At 44.7% G+C, this 27,064-nt stretch overlaps 1 protein-coding gene across 1 annotated transcript in view; it reads right to left on the bottom strand.

Annotated features, from left to right (window-relative positions):
- The window catches only part of SLC23A1 (solute carrier family 23 member 1), a 109,678-nt gene extending 83,675 nt beyond the window's left edge, over positions 1-26,003 (bottom strand). Inside the window, exons 1-3 of the mRNA XM_068278126.1 lie at positions 25,731-26,003; positions 11,593-11,655; positions 2,429-2,569 (exon numbers count right to left, since the gene is read on the bottom strand). Coding sequence (XP_068134227.1) covers positions 2,429-2,569; positions 11,593-11,625 — 174 coding nt within the window. The 5' untranslated portion in view covers positions 11,626-11,655; positions 25,731-26,003. The remainder of the gene's footprint in view (positions 1-2,428; positions 2,570-11,592; positions 11,656-25,730) is intronic.
- Between the last annotated feature and the right edge of the window lie 1,061 nt (positions 26,004-27,064).

Genomic DNA, 27,064 nt, shown 5'->3' with positions numbered 1-27,064 from the left:
CTTGATTTTAAACAAATTTAACAACCCTCCCATGGGAGTCAATGGCAAATTATTTGGATACCTAAAGGGACTCCAAGCACCTTTCATGGGTATGCCTTTAAAGAGAATCTGTATTGTTAAAATCACACAAAAGTAAACATACCAGTGTGTTAGGGGACATCTCCTATTACCCTCTGTCACAATTTCGCCGCTCCCCGCCGCATTAAAAGTGGTTAAAAACAGTTTTAAAAAGTTTGTTTATAAACAAACAAAATGGCCACCAAAACAGGAAGTAGGTTGATGTATAGTATGTCCACACATAGAAAATACATCCATACACAAGCAGGCTGTATACAGCCTTCCTTTTGAATCTCAAGAGATCATTTGTGTGTTTCTTTCCCCCTGCAGTTCTCATGCACTGAAGTTTCAGGCTGCTCTTTTCTTCCTGCAAACAGCTTTGCCCTTGTCTATAATTCCTCAGTATGTGAAAGCCCAGCCAGCTCAGAGGACGATTTATCCAGCTTGTAAAAGATAAGAGAGAAGCTGCTCTAATCTAAATAACACACAGGCAGTGTGCATAGAGGAGCCTGGAAGGGGGAGTTCATAGCAGAACCACAACACTGAAGAACTTGGCAGCCTTCCAGACACAGGCTGACAAGTCTGACAAGAGAGAGATAAGTTGATTTATTACAGAGACTGTGATAGTACAAAGTGCTGCAGTAAGCCAGAACACATTAGAATAGCTTTTGGAACTTGTAGGATGATAAAAAACAGGATGCAATTTTTGTTACGGAGTCTCTTTAAGCCAGAAGACTTCCAACAAAAGTCGTGCTATGACCCCTCTGGAGGAGCCTCTTGCAATGGCCATGCATGTCACTTCCTCTTCCTGCTTCATTCAGTGATGCACTTCTCTAACAGAGAAGACAGGGGTGACCCGTAAGTTATAACATAGCCAAGATGGCAGCCGCGATTTTTAAATTGAAATCGAACGAAAACTGTTTGGTGTAGAACAGCGATTCAGGCATCAAATGATAGAGGAGAGCACAAGCTACAGAATGGTATGCATTTTTTAGTACTTTGCAGTACTAGTCGTAGTCTCTTTAAAGGCATACCCATGAGAGGTGCTTGGAGTCCCTTAAAAAAAAAGTCATTTTGAGGAGTAGGGGGATAAATATAATTGTTTATCTCCTCTGTTTATTTTCACCTCGGGTTCATTTTTAGGCTGGTCTGAAAATAATGAGCATCTCACTTGTTTTATTGCTTACATCTTTGTGAAATAACATTTATTGAGCTATTTTCTGCACAAGTCGGTTATTTACCTCACTAGTCAGTAATTTTATTTTTCCACGTGGGAACAGCCTTTGTAAATTGGTATTTGACAAACTGTTTGGTAAAATCAGCTGTTTTCTGCATTACTGAATGGGGTAACTCATAGTGAATTGAAAAAAACAAACAATTGACAATATTTCCATGAGTCATCAGAAAGAGTGGTTTACGGCTGCTTTCACAGTGGGACGTTACAGGCGCACGTTAGACCAGCCTGTAACGCACCCCACCGCACAGCAATGAAAAATCAATGGGCTGTTCACAGTGCCCACGTTGCGTTACATTGTAACGCAGCACGTCTACATAACGTACTGCATGCAGTACCCTACACGCGGCTAAGCCGCGTTAGACTGTTTGCACATGCTCAGTAGGTTTTTCTTTTCATTTTATGGGCGGAGAGGAGGCGGGGAGAGGCCGCTACGTAGCCAGGCACATGGCTACTTAATATTCACTGCACTTGCAGTGTTTACATTCTGGAGCGGCCGCGGATTGGCTGGCGGGACCACGTGATGCGGAGAGCTCCGCACACGTGGTCTCCGCAGTGCCTCCGACAGAGCAGGCGCACCAAGAGCTCCTTGTAACGCGGCTCTTGGTAGCGTCCTGCTCCAACACCACCAGGCGTTGCGTTAGGGGCACGTTATGTGCCCTATAACGTCCCCTAAACGCAACGTCCTGGTGTGTAAGTAGCCTACATGTAAAAAATGACATTTATTTATTTTATTTATTGTATTCATAAATCGAGATGGCCCGAACCGTTCGCCGGGCGAATCTCTCTGGGCCTTGTACTACTTCCGCGTCGCTATGACCCGAAGTAGTACGCCTGCGCTGGGCCAGCGGTGCGCGTCCTATATCGCGCTCCTGTTGCCGGGCACTCTCTGCGCATGAGTGTGACGTCACTTATGACATCACGCACATGCGCAGAAAGTGTCCAGCAACAGGAGCGCGATCTAGGACGCGCACTGCCGGGCCAGCGCAGGCGTACTACTCTGGGTCATAGTGACCCGGAAGTAGTACAAGGCACAGAGATTCTGAGATGCTCGCCAGCGAACGGTTCGGGAACTGTTCGCAACATCTCAGCGCCAACATATTACGCTTATTACATATTACATTTATTTTAACATACCTGCAGTCCCAGGAAAATGCAAAGATACCACGGAGGAACGTCTTCTATCCTATAAAGCATATCGAATTCCGTAATTTCTGTTGTAATTTCGGTTGTAGTTTTCTTTTCTGTTGTTTCATATGTGGGAACATCATCATCATTCTGTCAATGAACAAGAGAAGCACATGAGCCAAAATGTGACGACAAACGTTTAATGCTGGGTACACACTATGAGATTTTATGGTCGATTTACTGTCAGATCGATTATTTCCAACATGTCCGATTTGCTTTCCGATCGATTTCCGAGCATTTTTCCGATAGATTTCCAATTGACGTTAAGGGAAAATCTATCGGAAAATGCTCGGAAATCGATCGGAAAGCAAATTGGGCATGTTGGAAATAATCGATCTGGCAGTAAATCGACCATAAAATCTCATAGTGTGTACCCAGCATTAGGATGAAAAAGAGGTGGCAAACACATGGAGTCATGGAGTTTCAAGGGAAATGCAGGTGAAATTCAAAAAATTTGAATATCGTGAAAAAGATAATTTATTTCAGTAATTCAACTTAGCAGGTAAAACTAATATATGAAATAGGAGCCCTTTGCAGGTGACGTGTTTTGGATGAATTAGCTCAGTGATCTGCAAACTTGGCTGTCCAGCTGTTGAGTAACTACAAGTCCCACAATGCATTGCAGGAATCTGACAGCCACACTCATGATTCATAAAGGCAAATGCATTGTGGGACTTGTAGTTCCTGAACAGCTGGACAGCCAAGTTTGCAGATCACTGAATTAGCGGATTAGAGTCTGAAACTTTGAACATTTTCACAATATTGTGTAACGGTCGGAGATTTTGATTTTAAGGTTTTCATAAGCTGTGAGCCATAATCATCAAAATGATAACCAATAAAGGGTTGAAATATCTCACACTTTGCATGTAATGAGTCTATCCTATATAATAAAACCCCTATATCCCTGCGTACACCTGTCTCTGTGTAGCGTTGTCCGTGCTTTTTGCTACTGCGCATGTGCGCAGCACGGACCCAGCCTCACAGAGACAGGATGGGGGTGGGGCAGGGAGCCGAGCGGGCGGCCAGGTTTGCGGCATGTGAGCGGGCGGGTGTGGCGGGTAAGCGGGAGGCGGGATGTGCGGCGGGTGCGCACGCAGCGGCGGGTAGGCGATGCGCTTTAGCGGTGGCTGGTGGCGGGAACGCACGCCCAGAAACACAGATCTAGAGCCCGTTTTTAAACAGGCTTAGGTCTATTAGTTTCATAGATTAGGTTCAACTCTTCAGTTGAATTACCGTACTGAAATAAATGAACTTTACGATATTCCTATTTTTTGAGTTTCTCCTGGGCGATACAATAAAATCGCCAGGGAGGCGGCGCAGCGCTTTTTTTTTTTGTAATCATGTAGCTTGCCTAGCGCTAGCTACATGATAGCCGCTGTGCAGCGGCATCCCCCACCCCTTCCGATCGCCTCTGACAATCAGAGCAAACAGGAAATCCCGTTCAGAACGGGATTTCCTGTTTGGCTTTCCCCGTCACGATAACGACGATTGGGATGACGTCATCGACATCATGGCGTCGGAGGGAATCCCGATCCACCCCTTAGCGCTGCCTGGCGGTGATTGGCCAGGCAGCGCACGGGGTCTCGGCGGGGGGGCCCTCTAATGCGCCGGGTAGCGGAGGCGATCGGCGTGTACATGCAGCTAATAAAGTGCTAGCTGCGTGTAACAAAAAAAAAATGCAAATCGGCCCACCAGGGCCTGAGAAATCCTCTGTGGCGGCTTACCCCGAGCTCAGCTCGGGATTATCGCCCAGGAGGTTAATTCTTATTTAGTATTTATATAGCGCCAACATCTTCCGCAGCGCTGTAGAGTATATATATCTTGTCACCTGTCAACCTGCCTTGTAACTGTCCCTCAGAGGAGCTCACAATCTAATCCCTACCATAGTCCTAGGTCTATGTAAGTATCATACAGTGTATGTATTATGGTCAATTTTAGGGAGAAGCCAATTAACTTATCTGTATGTTTTTGGGATGTGGGAGGAAAACAGAGTGTCCAGAGGAAACCCACACAGACATGGGGAGAACATACAAACTCCTTGCACATGTTGACCTGGCTGGGATTCAAACCGGGGATCGGGCGCTGCAAGGCGAGAGTGCTAACCACTAGGCCACAGTGCTGCATGTAGCCTGCAAAAAATATTAATGACAAACAATGGGGGTGATTCATTAAAGATAACAGTGTGAGCAGCCTCCTGTTGCTCGTGCTATTCAATCGATCAGCATAATATAATTAACTTGCCTGCACACTATACGCACTAGTGGCAGCATAGCGTGCATAACTAAACAGCAGCTGCTGCTTACAGAAGCCGCGCAGTAGTAATATATCACTACCACGATACTTCACTAGCACAGGCGCTGTGTATTAATTGACATTGTTACTATACATAGTAACTATGTTAATTAACCTCCCTGGCGGTTATCATGAGTTAGGCTTGGGGTGGAAAAAAAAACCAAGATCGGTAACCTCGAGAGTGACTCTTCGAAGCCGCCGGCAGAAGTGTGCAGAGCATAGCGCACAGCGTGTGTTTTCACTCACCTCCCGGGGGATCCGGGCACCGGCAGTCATTCTCCTTCCTGTCTTGCGAGACTCTGCATCCCTGACGACAGACGGCAAACTCACTACAGGGTTACAGCGCCACCCGGAGGACGAGGGGAGAACTGCAGCACTGGATCCCAGGGAGGGATCTCTCTGCGGTGTGATTTTTTTTCCCCGGGTTTCAGGGTCTAAAAGCCTACAAAAAAATTGCACCGCTTTTAGACCCTAAAATCTGGAAAGAATCAAACTGCCAGAGGGGCTAACATAGTAGCGGCCAAAAGTGAAGTATTGTGGTTGTGATACTTCACAGGACCACCCACATTTAAAGTTACGTGCGTTGCGATGTAAGCAATGCGCGTAACTAAGGAAGGCGCGATAGTAACGTGCACTGCTATGCAAGCCGTGCATAGCGGCCGCCCCTTCTTTTTAATGAGCGCTTTAGCAGCGGAGCTTAATGATTCAAGCCCATTATCTCAAATATCCTGCTAAACCTCCACCATACTATGCGACCTAGGCCCTGGCACAACCAAGTTCATGTTGAAATGTCCTTATCTGTTCAGACTAGTATTTCACAAATAGTAAACTGCTATTTACAAGCAGGGAAGTCTCCTACCTTCCAGAGAAAATACTAGTCAAAAAAACACCCTTAAAGGGACCTAGAGCAGTGCCCTGAAAAATAAATTTGGACTTACCTGGGGCTTCCTCCAGCCCCTCGTAGGCCACGATGGTCCCTCTGGCATCCTCTTTTTCCTCTCCACGGTCCCGCTGGCAGATCCAGTAATCCAGCGACTTTATTCGTAGTCGTGCGTGCGCCCCTGGCCTGTACCCAGCGCGTCCTTACGCCTGTTGCCTTACGAGTCTTGCACATGTGCAGTTCTCTAAAGACTAAACTGTGCTGATCTTCAAGAGTGTTTGAATGACAACTAGCTTAAACTAAATGCTGAAAAATGTACTTGTCATTGGTGGTCAACACCTAGCAGCAAATCAGCACCAGATGTCAGTGGTGTTTTTAGGCACAGGCATTCCAGGCCACTGCCTAGAGTTCCTGGAGCGCACCATGCCCCTAAATAAACCCCACCCACAAACCAAGCCATGCCTCCCATGTAAATCCAGGTGTTTGTGCCTCCTTCTGTCTCCTTGTGCAACGTTTAGTCCCCTTGTGCGACCTCTGCCCGATGTGTGTCCCTCTGTCCCCTGTGCCTCCCATTGTGCTTTCTTCAATCTTCTTGTGCCACCTTCAGTCTCTTTGTGCCACCTCTGTCCCCTCTGTCTCCTTCTGTCCCCCTGTGCCTCCTTCTGTCTCCCAGTGTACTTCCTTCTGCCTCCTTGTGCCACCTTTAGTCCCCTGTGCCACCTCTGCCCCCTTCTACGTCCAGAGATGGATTAAGGTGAAATGGTGCCCTAGGAAAGCTACGAATTTTGGCTTACCTTTGATGGCTACCTAGCTTTTTTTTTTTTTGCAAGATTTGTTGAGGGCTAGCATAAACTGAGCCCTAGACTATCTCTCCAGACCCTACCTAAGTTGCCCAGTGGATGATCTGGCTTTGTGTGCATGTGCTCCCATTCCCCTCCTGCGCTACTCCAGTCCAGTGAGTAAAGGCAGAGTATAGCTCAGCAGAAGCTGTGCTCTAACCTCTCCTCTGGAGTCCAGTGCTGTGCCTGTGTGACCATCCTTTTTTCTGCTCCCTCTAGTGCTGGCACCTCACTCTCCTCATGTAGTGTGTAATCACGCTACATGCGTTTGGAGATGCTGGGCACTAGGGTGAGTAGTGAGCAGACAGGCGGAAGCACAGCACTGATCTCCAGTGGAGAGGTGAGAGCAGAGCTTCTGCTGCACTATACTACTGTATATACACACTATACTATACTCTATATACACCTTATGTTTACTGATTGATGGAGTCAAATTTCAGCTGTTCTGAAACATTCTTTTTTTCACCTAAGGAGCAATGCAAAATTTAAGCACCTCAAACCTCCAGAAGATCTTTAAACCCTAGTCCAAACCTTTGTTACATCACGGCTGAACTACCACTATGCAGGCCTTCCAAATAAAAACCTGCACCACCTACAGCTAGTACAGAATGCTGCTGTAAGGCTGTTAATAAGCCAACCCCGCCATTGCCACATAAAACCAATCCTTTGCCCACTCCACTGGCTACATATAAAATGGAGTATCCTCTTTGAAACTAGCATACTAACATTCATATCTCTACACAATTCAGGCCCCGATTGCCTGAAGGATTTGTTGCAATTACGTCACACCTCCCACAACTTCAGATCAGCCAGATCTAATAAGTTGACCACCCCCAGAGTGCAACTCAAAATCCTTGGAGCCAGAGGTTTCTGTCATGGTGCCATTACCCTTTAGAATGCCTTGCCACACCCAATCAAGACAGCTCCAAACCTGGAGGCAAAAAAACCCCACCTGTTTAGACTGGCATTTATAATCGCACTAGTTGGCCTAAGTTCGTTTAAAAACAGGCTCTAGGTCTCTTCGTGCCGCCGTGCACCCACACACAGCCGCAGCGCACACCTGCCGCGCGCACTTGTCCCTCCTCCCTCTGGCCCGTCCTCCTGTCCCAACGGTTGTCTGTACTGCGCACATGCGCAGTACAAAAAAACTACAGACACACGGACAGGGACAGGCAGGATGACGCAGGGACAGTTAGGTTTTATTGTATAGGATAACTTGTTTTAATAATAATTCCTATATTTGTGTAGTAGCACTTTTCTATGTTGGACTCAAAGCTTTTGCGAGGCAAAAGGATGCAATCAGTAGGCAGTAGCAGTGTGAAGGTGGCCATACACTGGTCGATTTGCCATCAGATTCGACCAACAGATAGATCCCTCTCTGATTGAATCTGATCAGAGAGGGATCGTATGGCTGCCTTTACTGCAAACAGATTGTGAACCGATTTCAGCCTGAAACCGTTCACAATCTGTGGTGGTGGTGGTGGTGCTGCCTCGGCTCTCTCCCCCCCCCCCCCCCCGCATACATTACCTGCTCCGCCGGCTCGAGTCCCCACTTTTTCCTGCCCGGCAGGAAGTTTAAACAGTAGAGCGCCCTCTACTGTTTAAACTTCCTGCTGGGCAGGAGGAAGTGAAGCATGCCGGAGACCAGACCAGAGCGGAGAAGACAGCAGTGACAGCGGGGACTCGCTCCGGCCGGAACAGGTAATGTATACCCGCTGTATTGCGTCGGTCGTCAGGCATTCGAACGCCGCTATCGACGCACTCCCGACCCGCCGGCGATCGAGAAAAATCTTCTGCACGGACAGATTGTCGGGAATCGACAGGAATGATCGATTTCGGACTGAAATCGATCGTTTTGTCAGCGGTGTGCGTGGCAATTTCACAGCCGATTCGATCACTGTGATCGAATCGGCCGTATATTAGCGGGAAAATCGTTAGGTGTATGCGCCCCTTTAGGCCTCTTTTCCACAGACAGTTTAATTGGGTGCTCAGTGAGCAGTTACCAGGCCGCCGTGAGAAGTTACCAGTCCGCAGTGAGCAGTTACCAGGCAGCAGTGAGAAGTTACCAGGCAGCAGTGAGCAGTTACCAGGCAGCAGGGAGCAGTTACCAGGCAGCAGGGAGCAGTTACCAGGCAGCAGTGAGCAGTTACCAGGCAGCAGTGAGCAGTTACCAGGCAGCAGTGAGCAGTTACCAGGCAGCAGTGAGCAGTAACCCGGCAGCAGTGAGAAGTTACAAGGCCGCAGTGAGCAGTTACCAGGCCGCAGTGAGCAGTTACCAGGCCGCAGTGAGCAGTTACCAGGCAGCAGTGAGCAGTTACCAGGCAGCAGTGAGCAGTTACCAGGCAGCAGTGAGCAGTTACCAGGCAGCAGTGAGACGTTACCAGGCAGCAGTGAGCAGTTACCAGGCAGCAGTGAGCAGTTGTGAGAGTTTGCGAGGCATTTCACTGCCTATCGACTGTCCGTGGAAAAGAGGCCTTAGGGAGTCTTCCTCAAGGTCTCCTTACTAAATATATGCTGGCTTACTGAACAGGAAGAGCTGAAATTTCAACTCCAGTGTCAGAGGCAGAGCCCTTAACCATCACACTATCCAGCCTCTGCCTCTAACACATAAACAATGGAAAGATATTTTAAGCAATTATACAAAAATACACATTGTTCACGAGCACCTTCCCATTGCTCTGCATACTCACACATGCGCTGTATGGCTGCACTTGTACACAGAGGGGAGAGTGGCCACGAGGAAGATAAGAGCCTTGGCCAGTAGCTGTGAGAGGACACAGGAAGCCATTGGACCATACAGAGGCTTCTCTCTATGCTGTTAAGTATTTGGGATGCTCGTTCAATTTCCGCATTTTTGGTAGCAAATTGGATTTTTGTGAAAATACCAAATTACCACAACTCTGTAATTTTAGCCCAATCACAGAAGCAATGGACCAATCAGAGAATGAGGAGTCAACTTGGAAGTATTTGGCCAATCAGAGAATGCAAAAAAATGACCAGAAAAAGACTCCGCAGAAAATGGGAATCGGATTTCTTCGGAAATATCATATTACCACAACTCAGTCATTTTCGCCCAATCACAGAACTCGGAAGCAACGGACCAATCAGAGAATGTAGAGTTAACTTGGAAGTATTTGGCCAATCGAAGAATACAAAATAATGACCAAAAAACATTTTTTATTTTTTTTTGGTCATTTTTTGCATTCCGTGGAGGAAACTGTAAATCGGATTTCTGTGGAAAAATAACGCATTACAGCAACTCGGTAATTTTAGCCCAATCACAGACCTCTGAAGCATTGGGCCAATCAGAGAATGCGGAGTCACCTCGGCAGTATTTGGCCAATCAGAGAATGCAAAAAATTATTAAAAAAAAAAGGCTCCTCGGAAATGGGAATTGGAAATCCGCGGAATCGGCAATTGTTATTGGTGGAAATCGGACATTCTGCGGAATTGTAAATCGCCATTTCAGGCCATCCCTAGTAAATATCTAACTTTCTTTTTTTTTTTTTTAAACTTACAGGTTTGCTTTAAACCTAAAATAATATTTAAAAAGAATGCGAACAAAAGCACTAAAAGCTAGTCAACTAAAAACAGAAATAAAATCAAAAAAGAACTTCCTATACTGGTGATAAATCGACAGATCCAATGTACTGTATAGTAAACACGTTCAGCAGATTTTCAGATTCTATGGATTCTCAATTATATAATCTGAGAGAGGACTTGGAATCAGCAATCTCAGGCAAGTTAATTATGTTTCAGCAGTAGGCTTAATTTTTAACTCCAGTTTTTGGATGCTGAGATAGTGTAGTAGTCCTTCAACACTTAGTATTGTGTTCTTGTGTCTCTGTGTATCTAAGTTCCTAGGAATTTGAAAACTACATTCCTTATTCAGTTATTTTTTTTCTCCTGTGTTTTCTCCAAGGTGATATGTTCACACCTTCTCAATAAATAAAAACCTTCTTAAACCATCAATGAACAAGGAAATACTCAAAATAATTTTGATAAAGTTTTCCACCTCGTTTTTGGTAATTTTTCATTCTCCTATTGCTGAAAAGTTATTTAATAGAGAAGGTGAATTATTATCTACTAGGAAAAAACAGGAGAAAAAGGTTAATTGAACAAAGGCCTACATATTTTTAATTTTGAATTCGTCCTAGAAAACCGGCTGCCTCTGAAGGCCATGGGCCATGGGCCTAGGAAAAATTTAGGAGAAAAAGTTAATTGAATAAAGGCCTAGATGTTTTGAATTTTGAATGCCTATTCATCCTAGAAAACCGGCTGCCTCTATGAAGGGCAGGCCATGGGCCTTCTTGGTGTACTTTACATTATTATGAAAAGTCTAAGTATTTAATGCAAATTTTAGTTTGGAAGGATCAAGCCAGTCAGTTTTACCCTTAATCATTGTATTCGACTAGAGCTCCTGCTTATATGGTTGTAGTTATGGATGGAGTGGCGTAGTGGTTAGCATGCTCGTCTGGGTCCCTGTTTCATATCCCAGCCAGGGCACTATATGCACAGAGTTTGTATGTTCTCCCCGTGTCTGCATGGGTTTCCCCTCCGGTTTCCTCCCACAACCCAAAAACGGACAGGTAAGTTAAGTGTCTTTCCCTTAAAATTGGCCCTAGACCAGGCATGGGCAAACTCGGCCCTCCAGCTGTTACGGAACTACAAGTCCCACAATGCATTTGCCTTTATGAGTCATGACTGTGGCTGTCAGACTCCTGCAATGCATTGTGGGACTTGTAGTTCCTTAACAGCTGGAGGGCCAAGTTTGACCATGCCAGCCCTAGACTATGATGCATGCACTACAGGATACATACATAAACATATGACTATGGTAGGTATTAGATTATGAGCCCCTCTGAAGGACAGTTAAGTGACAACACAATAATCTTTGTACATTGCTTGGGAAGATGTTGGCGCTATATAAATACTAAATAATAGTAATAATAATAAAACAATTTGTTGATTTGATATCAGCAGATCTGTTCCATGACTTAGGTCGGATCATACCTCGCTTGCTATAAGAAAGGCTATGAAACGCAAATAACGCAGAATTAAGTGTTGTAAGCAGAGTATTTAACACAGAATGTGTAACTTACCTTGGAAGTTCTGTCTTCCGTGTCCAGACTCATCGTTACACTAAGATGCAGCAAGTTTCAGAACTATTGGGCAAAGAAGCAACACAGTATTCTGTTAGTTGTTACTTAGTAATTCCCTTCATCATCCATAGTTTACCCATTAACAGCATTGATTGTGTACAAGTTTTCTCAAAACAAACCATAAGCTAATGTGTAATACGTGAACAATGCATGTCCATGTAGTTGTCTTAAAGGTGTTGTATAGTCCTTCCCATACTTTTTCATTTTTAATTCAATAACAGATCATTATCAAGGTGTGTGTGTGTGTATAGTCATGTAATAAATATTAGGACACCCCACCAAATATTACATTGATAGAAACAGCCACAAACAGGGGCGTAACTAGAAATCCCTAACCCCCCCCCCCCCCCTGCAAAACTTTAGATTGGGCCCCTTCCCCTGCACACTGAATAGGGACAGTTTACAAATCTTTGTCTACAAAACCATGTATGATTCCTTATCAGTGGCTGTGCAGATGCAGTCATTAGAACAATTGTCCAGAGAGCAGAAAGCTTTTTCTCTCCTTGCCCTTAGTTGTCAGTCTCTCAGGTCAGGGCCCCCTGTGGCTTCTGGGCCCCCCTGCGGATGCATCCCTTGCAGGGTCTATTGTTACGCCCCTGGCCGCAAAGGAGAATAAAATACACTAATGATAAAATGGGAGGTAGTGGTTGACTTACATCCCCATTGAAGACTCGAATTGCGTGTATCAGGAAAAAAACGTTATTGTATACTCCACAAACAATGCAACATGCTTCGCAGGTATTTCACCCCTTCCTCGGGCAATTGACAGGAGCAAACTTATACAAGCTCTCAGCAGACAAGGCGCTCATGTTAATTGCCTAAGGAAGCGAGTGAAATTTAGTTTGATTTTGCGATTGATTTTGGGTACTGATGAACGTAAAATCGATCACAAAATCGATCGGAAACAATTTGGACGCCTAGACACGAAACAATTTCTTATCAGATCACTGGTCGATTTGATGGAAAAGTGTACCGTGTAGATGGGGCTTAATACCGAACACGTACAAAATTTTAGATATCAATGTATCACCCTCACTTCTGGACAGTTGGGAAGAGATCCAAGAAACATGCTTCACCTTACTGGCAGCGCACATAAATTGATACAATTGAATTTTATCTGCAACCTTAGCAACAGAGTTGAGCTAAAATTTTGCATACTTGTAATGCAAACTAGATCAGGTAAAAGTTGGTTTTGTACATGTTCCACCACTCTGCACTCTTCAGACAAGAGTCCAGCAGAAAGGTTTTATAACCATAAAAGAAGAAAAAGTACCCAATCAGAACAGCACCAACCACTCCAAGATAATGATTTCAACACCAAAAACATTCATGATCCACAATTCATAATTCATAATAATAAAGTGAAAAATATTTCACAATTGCCCACCAAAATTAAATAAATATGACGAGAGACAAGAGACAAACAAAATCTCGAGACCCGTAATGAGATCAATCAATCACCCAGAAATTGTGTAAGAGTAGGTAAAGTGACAGGCTCAATACTTACAGGCAGAGGAAGGAGGAAAAATGAACACCGCTGTCTTGCCTTAATGCATCACGCGGGCACGACCCGCTTCTGAGAGGGCCTCTTTCTGAAGCGGGTCGTGCCCGCGTGATGCATTAAGGCAAGACAGCGGTGTTCATTTTTCCTCCTTCCTCTGCCTGTAAGTATTGAGCATGTCACTTTACCTACTCTTACACAATTTCTGGGTGATTGATCTCATTACGGGTCTCGAGATTTTGTTTGTCTCTTGTCTCTCGTCATATTTATTTAATTTTGGTGGGCAATTGTGAAATATTTTTCACTTTATTATTATGAATTATGAATTGTGGATCATGAATTTTTATATATATATATGATACCTGGTTCTTTGTGGTCTATTATAATACTATTTTTGTGACTGAGGCTGATACTCTTAAAGGGATACCGTAGGGGGGTCGGGGGAAAATGAGCTGAACTTACCCGGGGCTTCTAATGGTCCCCCGCAGGCATCCTGTGCCCACGCAGCCACTCACCGATGCTCGGGCCCCGCCTCCGGTTCACTTCTGGAATTTCTGACTTTAAAGTCAGAAAACCACTGCGCCTGCGTTGCTGTGTCCTCGATCCCGCTGATGTCATCGCACAGCGCAGGCCCAGTATGGTCTGTCTGCGCAGTACACTCCTGGTGACATCAGCGGGAGCGAGGACACGGGCGTGCAGGCGCAGTGGTTTTCTGACTTTAAAGTCAGAAATTCCAGAAGTGAACCGGAGGCGGGGCCCGAGCATCGGTGAGTGGCTGCGCGGGCACAGGATGCCTGCGGGGGACCATTAGAAGCCCCGGGTAAGTTCAGCTCATTTTCCCCCGACCCCCCTACAGTATTCCTTTAACCTCCCTGGCGGTTTATTAAAATCCGCCAGGGGGCAGCAAATACGTTTTTTAAAAAAAAAAAATTTCTTTTTCATGTAGCGAGACAATGTCTCGCTACATGATAGCCGCTGCCGAGCGGCATCCCCCCAGCCCCTCCGATCGCCTTCGGCGATCAGAGATCAAGAGATCCCGTTCAAAGAACGGGATCTCTTGGAGGGCTTCCCCCGTCGCCATGGCGACGGGGCGGGATGACGTCACCGACGTCATCGACGTCGTGACGTCAAAGGGGAATCCGATCCACCCCACGGCGCTGCCTGGCACTGATTGGCCAGGCAGCGCACGGGGTCTGGGGGGGGGGGGGGGCGGCTGCGGCGACGTGTATAGCGGCGGATCGGCGGGTAGCGGCGGCGATCGGAGGTTACACACAGCTAGCAAAGTGCTAGCTGCGTGTAACAAAAAAAAAATTATGCAAATCGGCCCAGCGGGGCCTGAGCGGTGCCTCCCGGCGGCATAGCCCGAACTCAGTTCGGGCTTACCGCCAGGGAGGTTAAGGCTATACTTTGAGGTTTTGTGAGGTACTAATATGAACCAATATTTAAATTGATTATCCATTATGTACGCTGCTGCTATCACCTTGAGTGATTTTTAAATGTTTTTAATGATGTTTACTATTTACCAATAAATATTTCTATATTATTATTTTTGGTGTTGAAATCATTATCTTGGAGTGGTTGGTGCTGTTCTGATTGGGTACTTTTTCTTCTTTTATGGTTATATGTGCTTCAATTGCCCAATTAGCACATCCCCTCCTGGTTGATATAAATTAATATATGATCATACTATCTTTTTGATTATTTTTGATGGTGCTTGTCCTCATTGGTTGTTTATAATAATATTCCAGCAGAAAGGTTGTCTAATATTGATCTCACCACTGCAGCTGTATTTGCCACAACCTCTGCCACAACTCACTGCAAGCCCCGGCATCAGAGTACTTTGTTTAACTTTCTGCTAAAGAGTCCTATAGGCTCATTTATTTGGACCAATGGAAAGCCCCAGCGAGTTAAGGTGCCCATACATTACTTGACCACCCGATTCGATAACTATATTCAAATTGGATGAACGTCGGTGCCACCATGCCCGATCGACTATGCGACAAATTTCGGTCCTCAATTTGTCGCAATCGGTCATGCTACAAAATCTTGGGCCAACATGCTCAATCAGGTTCACGGCGGTAATGGCTTGCAATATTAGGAAGAGTGGCAAATGCGGCCCCCAGTGTAAAATGTGACCCCCCCGCACCTGTTGGACAGCAGCGGACACTGACAGGTGAAGTATTCATGCACGGCAGCAGGTGGGGGTTACATCTTTATTTGGGAGGACAGCGGCCTGGGGTGGCGAGGCAACATCACTAAGCTGATTTATAAAAAATGTATTGCTGAAATAGATCAACAAAACTTTGCTTTCTTAAAACAGAAAGAATTTGTGATAATTCAGGTTGGAGTGAGCTTGAGATGTCTCCCAGTGCATCACTGCTGAATATATGCAAACTAACCATTCTACCCTTAGAAGCTAAACACACCTCCAGAACCGCTGGAATGCAATGATGTGTCAGTTTGTTAATTTATACAGAGCCAAAATAGATCAGGAATTGTCCTGCGGTTTATGCCGGACACAGATATCTCTCTCCAATCAGCTCCGATCAGAGAGAGATCTGTCTATGCCACCAAAATTGCTAGGTGTATGGGTACCTTAATTCAAATATTCAAAGTATGGTGCAGTTGTGGTGGTGACAAATGTGGTGATAACAAATGGCTGGTCAGCATTCTACAGTCACACAACAACATTATACACTGCGGTCCAATTTATTATGCAAATTGTATTTAAGTGTCAAAGATTGAATATTTTGTTTTTCAATTAAAGTCATAAATGGTGCTGTGTCTCAGGGTACGTTTCCACTTGTGCGGTGGGAATCGCCGCGGTAAAAATTTGCATGCGGATGCAAATTTCGCATGCGGTTGTATGCAAATTTCGCATGCGGATTATGACGATGTATGCAAATTTAACCATGGCAGTGCTTGTGTGTTTTTCCATTGATTCCATGCGAATTCGCATGAAAATTGGCATACCAAAACCGCATGCAAATTCCCTATTAAATACATTGTATTCGAATCACATAGCGGTATATGGTATGCAAATTCTGAGGGCTCTGCCTTGCAGATTTTTTTCTGCACAGAAAAACACTCAGAAATCCTGACAAGTGGAAACAGTCCCATCCAATCCCATGCAGGAAACTCATGCAGATTCACTCTAGTGGAAACGGGCCCTCAAGGCTCTTTTGATCACTGAAATCAATCTCGGACACCTGTGATAACTAGTTTGCCAGGTGAGCCCGATTAAGGGAAAAAATACTAAAAATGGGTGTTCCACATTATTAAGCAGACCACCATTTACAAGCAATATTTATTTATTTATTTAAGTATTTCTATAGCACTGACATATTACACAGTGCTGTACAGAGTATATATTGTCTTATAACTAACTGTCCCTCAGAGGAGCTCGCACTCACTAGCCCCTACCATAGTCATATGTCTATGTATGTATTGTGTAGTGTATCTATCATAGTCTAGGGTCAATTTTTTTAGGGGGAAGCTAATTAACTTATCTGTAGGTTTTTAGAATATGGGAGGAAACCGGAGTGTCCGGAGGAAACCCACACAGACACGGGGAGAACATACAAACTCCTTGCAGATGTTGACCTGGCTGGGATTTGAACCGGGGACTGCAAGGCGAGAGCGCTAACCACTACGCCACTGTGCTGCCCAATATGGGAAAGAAAAATGATCTCTCTGCTGTCAAAAAGTGTGGAATAGAGAAAGTATGAAAACCTTTATATTTCACGAAAACTTAAATGAGTTATCAGGCAATTGTAAGTAAAATAAAGGCTACTTACCCGGGGCTTCGTCCAGCCCCAAGTTCCCAGCATGTCCCTCGCCGCAGCTCTGCGGTGAGTCGTTCGCCTCCGCTGCCTCTCGGTCCCTGGCAATGATGTCAGGCTGACCTGGAGGTCGGCCCGTACTGCGCCTGCACTGAGTAATTTGGACACATGCCAGAGCCCAAATTCCAATTAAAGAAGCGTAATTTGGGTGCAAGCAATATTGAATTATACGCGAAAACTGTTAGGTGATCAGTAGACAAATAGTTTTAAATTGAGGCAGTATAGCTAAAGGCAGGTTGAGTCATCTTCCAGCTTCACTCCACCCAAATTTCCAAACGCCCTTTTTAGATGTATGCTTCAGGAAACTTGTCTGCCCTATTGTCGATGGTGTAACACATAGCAGGCAATTGTGGTAGGGGTGGTTCAGCACCCTGTAGGAAAAGGCACAGGAGACAAAAGACGGGAGCCCAGTAGTGCAATATATCAGTAATCGCAATGGAAGTAAATAAATTAAAGGCACTACTCACAAAGGGAGGTTGCTGGGGGCAACCAACCACAGGAAGCAGGTGGATACAACAAACCCGACTCCACTCAGGGTGGCCCTAGCCAGAACCAGAAGGATGGTCGCTCTATTAGTGGAAAATGGGGGACAGAGTCCACTGTGGGGACTCCACTAGTGTCTGTCACCACCCCTCAGACAAGGTCTGTTCGGGGGTATACTTAGCACAACGAGGGAAAGAGGCGCCCTGGTATAATAAAAGCATCTAAAATCAGCTTAAAAACGATAGGTAATATGAGGTAGCTTACCTCAATGACGAAATATCTGTAATTAATACAAAAGATTTTTAATTAGCACAGGCAACGCGTTTCGTGGGTCTCAGCCCGCTTCATCAGGCCAATAGCAGTGCCAAATAGAAAAAAATCATCTAGCATAGGGAGGCTCTCACATAGCAGCACAGAAGTCTGACAAGAGTTTACTTAAGAGGAGCTGTCAGCCATACTATCTCAGAGAAAAACACATCTATAAGTAGATAAATACTTGCTCTACTTACATAACATATATATTGCACTGTCCACGCTTTGATTTTAGTGATTTGTCTACAGTAAAAAAGAGAAAATCCTGCTTAGCACTTCCCATTTTAATTGTGGCTATTTTAAGGCCAATTCTGATGTCATTTCCTCCCTTAGTCTCCTCTGCCTAATTTACCCGCCCTTCATTATAGAAAGTACATTGTCTCAGCATGAGAAATATTGGCCAATCAGAGAGGAGCAGAGGTGTGGGAGGGGAAAACAGGAGGGAAAGAGGCTTCAGCCAATCAGGCTGCATTAGTTATGTCTGAGGGGAAGTACAGAAGCAAAAAAGGACAATCCAGCATGCCCTGCAACTTCCTTTTTGTGTACCAAATGGTGTGTGTACCAAATAAGAGTCAGGTAAATTGGGGAATGATCATTTATCAAGAAGAAAAGTAATAAATATTTTAACTTTTGGATTGCCTGGTTAGCATCCTTATTACTTGTTTACAAGATAAAAATAAAGAATTGATTTTTGATTTTATGCCCGACACTTTTTAAAGCAAAACTGAAATCATTAAAAAAAAAACGAAGTGTTTTACTTACCTGGGGCTTCTGCCAGCCCCTTGCAGCTTTCCTGTCCCGCACTGGTCCCCCATGATTCTCCACTCTAACGCCGCCAGCATATTTTGCTAGCGTCCTGGGATATCAGTGCTGGATGCTATTGCGGAGGGAGATCGGGACGCGCAGTCGCAGTTGCCGAGTCAACCGAAATGAAAGCGGCTGGCGGGCGGGAGAACGGAGAATTGCGGAGGACCGGCGCAGGACAGGAAGGCTGCAAGGGGCTGGCAAAAGCCCCAGGTAAGTAAAACTCTTTTATAATCAATAAATGAATATTGTAAACAATAAACAATTTTATCCATTAGGTTATTTTCACTACAGGTCCTCTTTAACAGATAATGAATAAACTAAAGTGACCATTTTTAATAAACGGAGTTTACAAACCTGCAGTGCTTGGCAGAAATAAAGTCCAGGAATCCCTGATATGATACAGCAGCGCCAGGAAGCTGTGAATGATTTATTAATGTACCCTACTTGGTGTCTGATATGGAAAGCTTTACAGAGAGCCTAAGGGGAGAGGGATATGGAGGCTGACATATTTATTTACTTTTAAACAATGCTCATTGCCTGGCTGTCCTGCTGGTCGTCTGCCTCTTCATAGTTTAAGTCATAAACCAGGGGCGTAACTAGAAATCACAGGGCCCCAGGCCTGGATCTACCTCACAGCAGCCTATAGGCACAGATGTCCTGGCACCCTCAGACTCCGCCCTCCATGAACCTACAAACCCACTCCGAACCACACCACAGGTGTGCTGGATGTCCCACTTCCCCCTAACTTCCCTGGCCCGTCATAGGTCGCTACAGGTATCCCTTAACATTAGGTAGTCAGAGATACGCTCAGTAGTAAGTAGCTAGTAGTGCCACAGACTGAAGGGAGATCTTGTCAGTGGAATGCAGAGAGCAGGGTGAGTATCCTCTCATTTACACTCATCAGGGTATAGGAAAGGAGGGAAGCACTTGAGGAAGGGAGAGAGCTGCACTTGAGGAAGGGAGAGAGCTGCCTTTCCATCCTCAGGCGCCTGTAGGCACGTGCCTACAGTTCTTTATGGTAAATCCAGCCCTACTGGGCCCCCTTGCAAAACTTTGGATGCTTTGGACAAGCATGCAGATCAGGTGTTCTGACTTAAGTCTGACAAGATTATCCACATGCTCGTGTTAGGGCCTGTTTCCACTAGCCGGATGCTTTTTGCATCTGGCTTTTTGTATCGCAGACAGCCGCGTGCCTTCAGGTTGTAGGATGCAGCTGTCACTGACTGCTAAGGGGAATCAGATCCGGAATCCGCAGCAACAGCTCTGGTAGACATTCCTGCAGTCAGCAACTCAGCATGCTAATTGCACACTCTCTCAAACGATGCAACATCTGTGGCATTGTGCTGTGTGTATAAACTGCACATTTCAGAGTGGGCTTTTATTGAGGCCACTCTGGAGGTAGCAATACATCTAACAATGATGGGCAGATTCCACCAAGAGACAAATCTCTCTCTAATCCAATCTGATTAGAGAGAGATCTGTCAGCTGCCCATACAACACAGGCCGATTCCTGATCAATTTCAATCGACCCGGAATCGGCCTTGTGACGCATCCGACCGCCTTGCCGCAACGACGCTGTCCCCCTAATGTTAAATACCCCCCCGGTGCCTAGTGCAAGATATACATTGGCTGTCCGTGGCCTCCGCTCATCCCCGCTGGCTCTGGGCACATTCTGTTCTTCAAACGCAAGTACCACGTGGTTGCCGTGTATTTTTTCTGACATCACACATTCACCCTTACTAGGAAACCACGTGGCGTGCATGTATAGAGCAGGGAGTACGACCGGAACCAGCGGGGACAAGCGGAGGTCGCGGACAGGTAATGTATAACTTCCACTGGGCATCGGGGGCACATTTCTTAACATTGGGGTGGGGGGGAACAATTTTGTCCCAAAATTGATCGCACTGTCGGTCAGGCATGCACTTGGCGGCACCAATTTTCAACTGATTCAAATTGGATAGTCGATCGGCCGCCAAGTCACCTGATGTATGGCTGCCTAACACCTGTGCAATATTTATGCTGTCTATTGAGCACCTTAATATGCCACACCCGTGAGATTAAGACAGATTTGTGAACAATATATGAGAGTAATGGATCTTTTGTTTATGTAGAAAATGTTTCAGATCTTTGAGTTCCTCTTATGCAAAATGGGAGCAAAACCATGCTCTGCACTGTGTAGTTAAGTAATTAGGGCCCTGATTCACCAAACTGTGGTAAGAATGCCATGCCCAGGCAGTGCATGGCAATTTTACCAGTACTAATGTCGGGGGAGCACTACCTGTTAACCCATTAGCACTATTGTAACATACTGCTTTGTGGATTACCAACTAACAGACTGGCAACCCTCCAATCTGTACTGAACTCAGCTGCTTGTCTCATTCATCTCGCTCTTCCTCTGCTGCTCCTCTCTGTTAACCTTCCTGGTGGTAACATAGTTCGGGGTAAGCCGCGCAGGAGGCTTTCTCAGGGCCGATTTGCACAATTCTTTTTTTGCTGCACGCAGCTAGCACTTTGCTAGCTGCGTGACCACACCGATCGCCGCCGCCCTGCGCCGATTCGTTGCGCCACCCCGTTGCGCCACCCCCCCCCAGACCCCTTGCGCAGCTTGGCCTATCAGCGCCATGAAGCGCTGAGGGGTGGATTGGGACTCCCAATGACGTCAGGACGTCGGTGATGTCATCCTGCCATGGCGATGGGGGAAGCCCTCCGGGAAATCCTGTTCTTTGAACGGGATTTACTGATCGCCGATCGCTGAAGGCGATCGAAGAGGGTAGGGGGATGCCGCTGCACAGCCCTAGGGTAGGGTAGGGGGATGCCGCTGCACAGCCCTAGGCTCGCTACACGATTTAAAAAAAAAATTACAAAAAACGGCTGCGCTGCCCCCTGGCGGGTTTTAATAGACCGCCAGGAGGGTTAAGGTCTTCATCAGCTACCAATTAACCAGAGGATCCAGTTCAAACTCTTAACCCTAACCTACAAAGCTCTCTCTCTCTCTCCCATGTACCTCTCCTCACTAGTTTCCAGGTACCAACCCAACCGCTTTCTTAGATCTACACATGACTTTCTTTGGTCCCCCTCTAGAATCACCTCCACGCATCCATATGTTCAAGACTCGTCCCGTGCTTCACCCTTCCTCCTTTTCCAAAACACATCCGCTATTATCCAACCTTCAACATTTTTAAGCACTCCCTCAAAACTCACTTTTTTCGACAAGCATACACTTCTAACTTAGACCATTCATCATCCTCCAACCTCTGGTCAAGTTATACTCCTTACTTGATAACCTAAATACACACTGCCTCTAGGTATGCATATTGTAAACTACCCCACCTCTACCCCCCCCCCCCCCCCATTCGTTTAGATTGTAAACTCACAAGGACAGGGTTCTCTAACCCTTTTGTGTCTAGAAATTAGTTATTCATTAGTGTCCTGGAATTTGTTATGAATTTGAGTAATCCTGTTACATTTGTCGGTGTAATTACTATGTCTACCACTATTTTGTACAAATGTCTATATTTGTATACCATCCATTGTCTGTATTATTATGTAACCCATGTTTATGTCTTACTTTGTACAGCACCACGGAATATGATGGCGCTTTATAAACCAATAATAATAATAATAGCACCATGAGCATAACCGGAGTAACGCCATAACAATGCACGAACATGACACTATTAGGGTAATGAGTGGTGGTCCCCTAATGTTAGTACCGATAATGTGCACATTGCTATGGTAACATGTGGCGTAATGCGTGTTACCCCGGCTACATGCGTGGCAGTAATGGGTTGATGGGCCATGTTTGGGCCATGCTTCCCTCACGTTAAGCTGGCCACTAACAGTCCAATTTCTAGCGAAAAATCGTTCGAGCGATCAGAAATTCTGATCGGACGAAAAATCGTTTACTACACCATCAACTAACCAATCATTGCTTCCTATCTATCACGACCACCAAGAAAATCCAAATTTTCGTTCGACGAAAATTCATTCGGGCGACATTTTTTTCACTCGTTCATAATCGATTGTGTCCACCAATGGAGATTATTTACAACCAATCCGATCAGAATTTCTGATCGCTCGAACGATTTTTCGCTAGAAATTGGACCGTTAGTGGCCAGCTTTAGTAACGGTAAAATTTTGGTTTTGGTTAATCCGGATCCCAATAACTAATTAGCTTTCAATTATAAAGCTGTCATAACTAGGTTTCAATAATTCAATCCAACAAGAAGTTATGATCTGATGCACAGGGCAGTGTCCTGTCCAGTAAATTAGGTGCCAATGTTCGGTAATAAGATAACTTTGTTTTGTTTTGAAAACTTTACTTTTGTAGAGAAAAAAAGCAATCCATTTCATTTAGCTCTATTCAATACAAGGCATAGCGATGAATATTAGCTGCATTTTTCGGACTATAAGACGCTCCTGACCATAAGACGCACCTAGGTTTAGAGGACAAAAACCAGGGGAAGAATATATACTAAACTTGGTGCATCCATGGTGATGGGGCATCTTGTGGATCATGCCCCCTTTGTACCTCATGCCCCCTTGTGCCTCGCTTTGTCCTCCTCTGTCCTCCTTGTGTCCTCCTGTGTCCCCCTTGTGTCTCCCTTGTGTCCTCCTCTATGCCCATTTGTGTCCTCCTCTGTGCCCCTTTGTGTCCTCCCTTTGTCCCCGTGTCCTCCTCTGCATGGGCACAGTACAGGGAGTCCCCGACATTGCGGCAGGTTGGAGGTTCTTATTGGCAGGCGTTCCACAAGTCAGGAACTCTCTGCATTTGGGCTATAAGACGCAGTGACTTTTTTCTCCCACTTTTGGGGGAGAAAAAGTGAGTCATATACTCCAAAAAATACAGTATTTCATCTTTTTATGAATGCAAAACACAACCATTCCATAATGTTTCTAAAGGTGGCCGCACACACGATACAATAAAATTATCCAATTTTACAACAATTTGGTACTAGTTTCTACAGAAAAATCGAAAGGCTTTTTTTTTTTTTTTCCGAGTGAAAATTCTGACCGGATTTCCCATTTTCTTTGATTTTTCTTGATTGGGAGCGGCAGAAATTTTTGATCAATTTTTTGCAAGATTGTATAGTGTGTGGTAGATTGACAATTTCATAATGTAGAGGTGCACGCAATTTTTTTTAGAATTTTCAAAGAAAAAATTTCGAATAAGTGAAAAATTTAACATGTGTGCGGTACATTGGTCAGATTTTTCACATGGTACAAGCAATCAGAAAAATTGATTGTAAACCTTGAATTGAAAAGAAATGTAAAAAATTGTATGGTGTGTGTGACCACCTTAACAAAGACATAAAACTGAGATCGTAAAAGCTTGCTGCCAAACTAATACATTAAGGATTTGTTCACATCTAAAATCGAAATCGCAAACGCCAGAGTTTTGCGATTTTGTGAGCGATTCTTTTCCCCCTCCCAGCGAAAGTACTGTACACTGTACTTTTGTGTACAGTGCTTTTCAAAGCGCTTTTGGAGAGCGATTTGTTTTTTTACTACCTGGCGCAAGTCAGGATGTGAACTACTTGACCCGGAAAATAATAAATACAGTGTATTTATTCTTAAAAGTGCGAATGCAATCACCACACAAAGCGATTTTGTGAGCGTTTTGTGTTTTTCCTAAACCTTCCATCCTAGCAAAATCACCCTAAAAATGGTACATGCGGCGCTTTGCTCAGCGGAATTGCGCTGATATGAACAATCCCATAGGGTCGATTTTTAAAATTGACAGCGCTGAAAAAATGCGTAAAACGCCCTAGGTGTGAATGAGCCCTAATTGATTTAATGAATAAGGCTGCTGCTTTCCCATATATATATATATACTGTGTATTTAGCAGAATTCTACTTCAAATGCCAAACTCTACAAAGTGTATGGCAGTGATGTATATTCCCTGGCACTGGTAGGAAGTGCTGCCCTTAGTGATGGTGATGCCAGTGTGGGTACCACTGGAGTGAATAGAGCAGTGATTTGTGAGGTATCTGCTATGTTTTAGTAAGTGCACATTAAAGGGGCACTACAGCAAAAAACTGTAAAATGTAAAATATGTGCAAACATAGACAGATAAGAAGTACAAATGAGCCATACATTACTTTTCTCCTATGTTGCTGTCACTTACAGTAGGTAGTAGAAATCTGACAGAAGCAACAGGTTTTCGACTAGCCCATCTCTTCATAGGGGATTCTCAGGTATGTATCTATTTTCAAAAGCACTTGGTGAATGGCAGTTGCTCTGTCCAACTGCCAAAAAACTGTGTAGCGAGCAGGGAAGCTGGCCAGCATCATTGTTTAAATCCTTTTTAGGGAATATCTTTATAAAGAATAAAAACCTTGCTGAGAATCCCCTATGAAGAGATGGACTAGTCCAAAACCTGCCACTTCTGTCAGATTTCTACAACCTACTGTAAGTGACAGCAACATAGGAAAAAAGTAATTTATGGCTCATTTTCCTCTGGAAAAAATGTACTTCTTATTTGTTTATGTTTACACATATTTTACATTTTACAATTTTTGCCATAGTGCCCCTTTAAGCAAAGTGCACTTTAGTGTTTTAGTACATTTACCTATTGGTAACTGACCAGGTAATTTTTTCATCTTATATCACCATGGCAACCGAACTTACTGAAAGACTGCACTTGCTGTGTCCAGTCATCCCAAACATCAGCTAAAGCCTTACTAGGACATGAAAACACACCTGAACTGAGACTGATATGGGGGCTGACATATTTATTTCCTTTTAAGCAATGCACATTGCCTGGCTATCCTGATGATCCTCTGCCTCTAATACTTTAAGCCATAGACCCTGAACAAGCATGCAGCAGTTCAGGCATTTCTGACATCATTCTCAGATCTGACAAGATTAGCTACATGCTTTTTTCTGGTGTTATTCAGACACTACTGCAGCCAAATAGATCAGAAGGACGGCCAGGGAACTGGTACTGTTTAAAAGGTAATAAATATAGCAGCCTCCATATCCCTCTTGCTCTAGGTGTGCCTTAAAGCCATCCCATCCCATAAACCTGCTACACCAAACGCTACAGTAACAGCACTAACAAAATAGCCTTAAAGCACATTCTTCTTAAATAATACAAAAATAAACAATATATACAATATACAATTCTTACCAAAAAGAAATGTGAAGGATGATCAGTCAGCAATATTTTCAATTCCTGTATATATATTTATAGACATATAAGAACTTCTTATCAAGTGTTCATTAGTTCTTCAGCTTCCGTTGTGGCAAAATAGCTGAAACATTTTAAATTGTTTACTATCTAGTTAGTTGTGGAAAAAAAAAGGTCCGGGTAGAAATGCGGACTTTCACCTGAGGACATCAGATTTCCTCTCCATCATCACCTTCCCCTGTAGCAGTAGTTACTCATTCATTTGGTTTTGCCAGGTAATTCGTGGCCGTGGTGATACAACTTCAATTCACCACTCGCTGGGCTGCTTTCATCCAACGAGGCATGGCTAGCAATAAACATAATCAATGCGATTGTTATCTTGCCAATCGCCAGGCAGGTAGTTATACCAGAAGAAAGCAGTGCTGCACCTTCATGGCACGGTACCAGGCAAGCGAAAGCGTGACTGCCACACTGTAACGTAATTGTATGGTCGATTAGTTTGTTGAGTAACTTCAGGAAGACCTTTTATCGGAACAGTAACCACTGTTTGCAGAATGTTAGTATGTTGTTCTGCCCTGGTTAGTTTCCCGGAGGCTATGCTATGTTGTAACCTTACAACTGTAAGGACTAAAGGCCATATCCTTACAAGGAAAATAACTTTAAAGAGAATCTGTAACAAAAAAAAGAGCCACTGGGGGAGGTACTTACCTCGGGAGGGGGAAGCCTCTGGGTCTTTAACCTTTCTGCGACCGCCTAACGCTGATTGGCGGTGTTGCAGAGTGGCTCTGTTGTTCCTCGAGGACGCCTTATGGTGTCATCTCGTGATGAGGAGTGAGATCAGACGGGAGCTTGCGCTCGTAAACAGAAGGCCACAGAGATCAGCCTGCCAGTGGCTGATTAGCGCTGGCAGGCTGTTATTTTTATTTATAATAAAAAAAATGTATATAGCTCTGACATCTTGCGCAGCACTGTACAGCGTACATTGTCTTGTCACTTAGCTGTCCCTCAGAGAAGCTCACAATCTAATCCTCACCGTAGTCATATAATGTAACGTTGCGTAGTGCCAATTTAGGGGGGGAGGGGAATGCTAAAATTTTGCACTTTTTCTTTATTAAAAAAAACCTGACAATCGCAGCAGCAATCAGAGACCACCAAAAGAAAGCTCTATTAGTGAGAAGAAAACAAGGTCAAATTCATTTGGGTGCTAAGTTGTATGAATGAGTCATAAAGCGTTGAAGTTGTGAAGTGCTGAATTGTAAAAAATGGCCTGGTCACTAGAGGGGTATAAACCTGTGGTCCTCAAGTGGTGAAGAGGCTTTTCCCTTCTCCCTCAG

This window comes from Hyperolius riggenbachi, chromosome 3 (genome assembly GCF_040937935.1).
Source record: "Hyperolius riggenbachi isolate aHypRig1 chromosome 3, aHypRig1.pri, whole genome shotgun sequence".
NCBI classification, from domain to species: domain Eukaryota; kingdom Metazoa; phylum Chordata; class Amphibia; order Anura; family Hyperoliidae; genus Hyperolius; species Hyperolius riggenbachi.
This window is presented reverse-complemented; position numbering and strand designations above follow the sequence as displayed.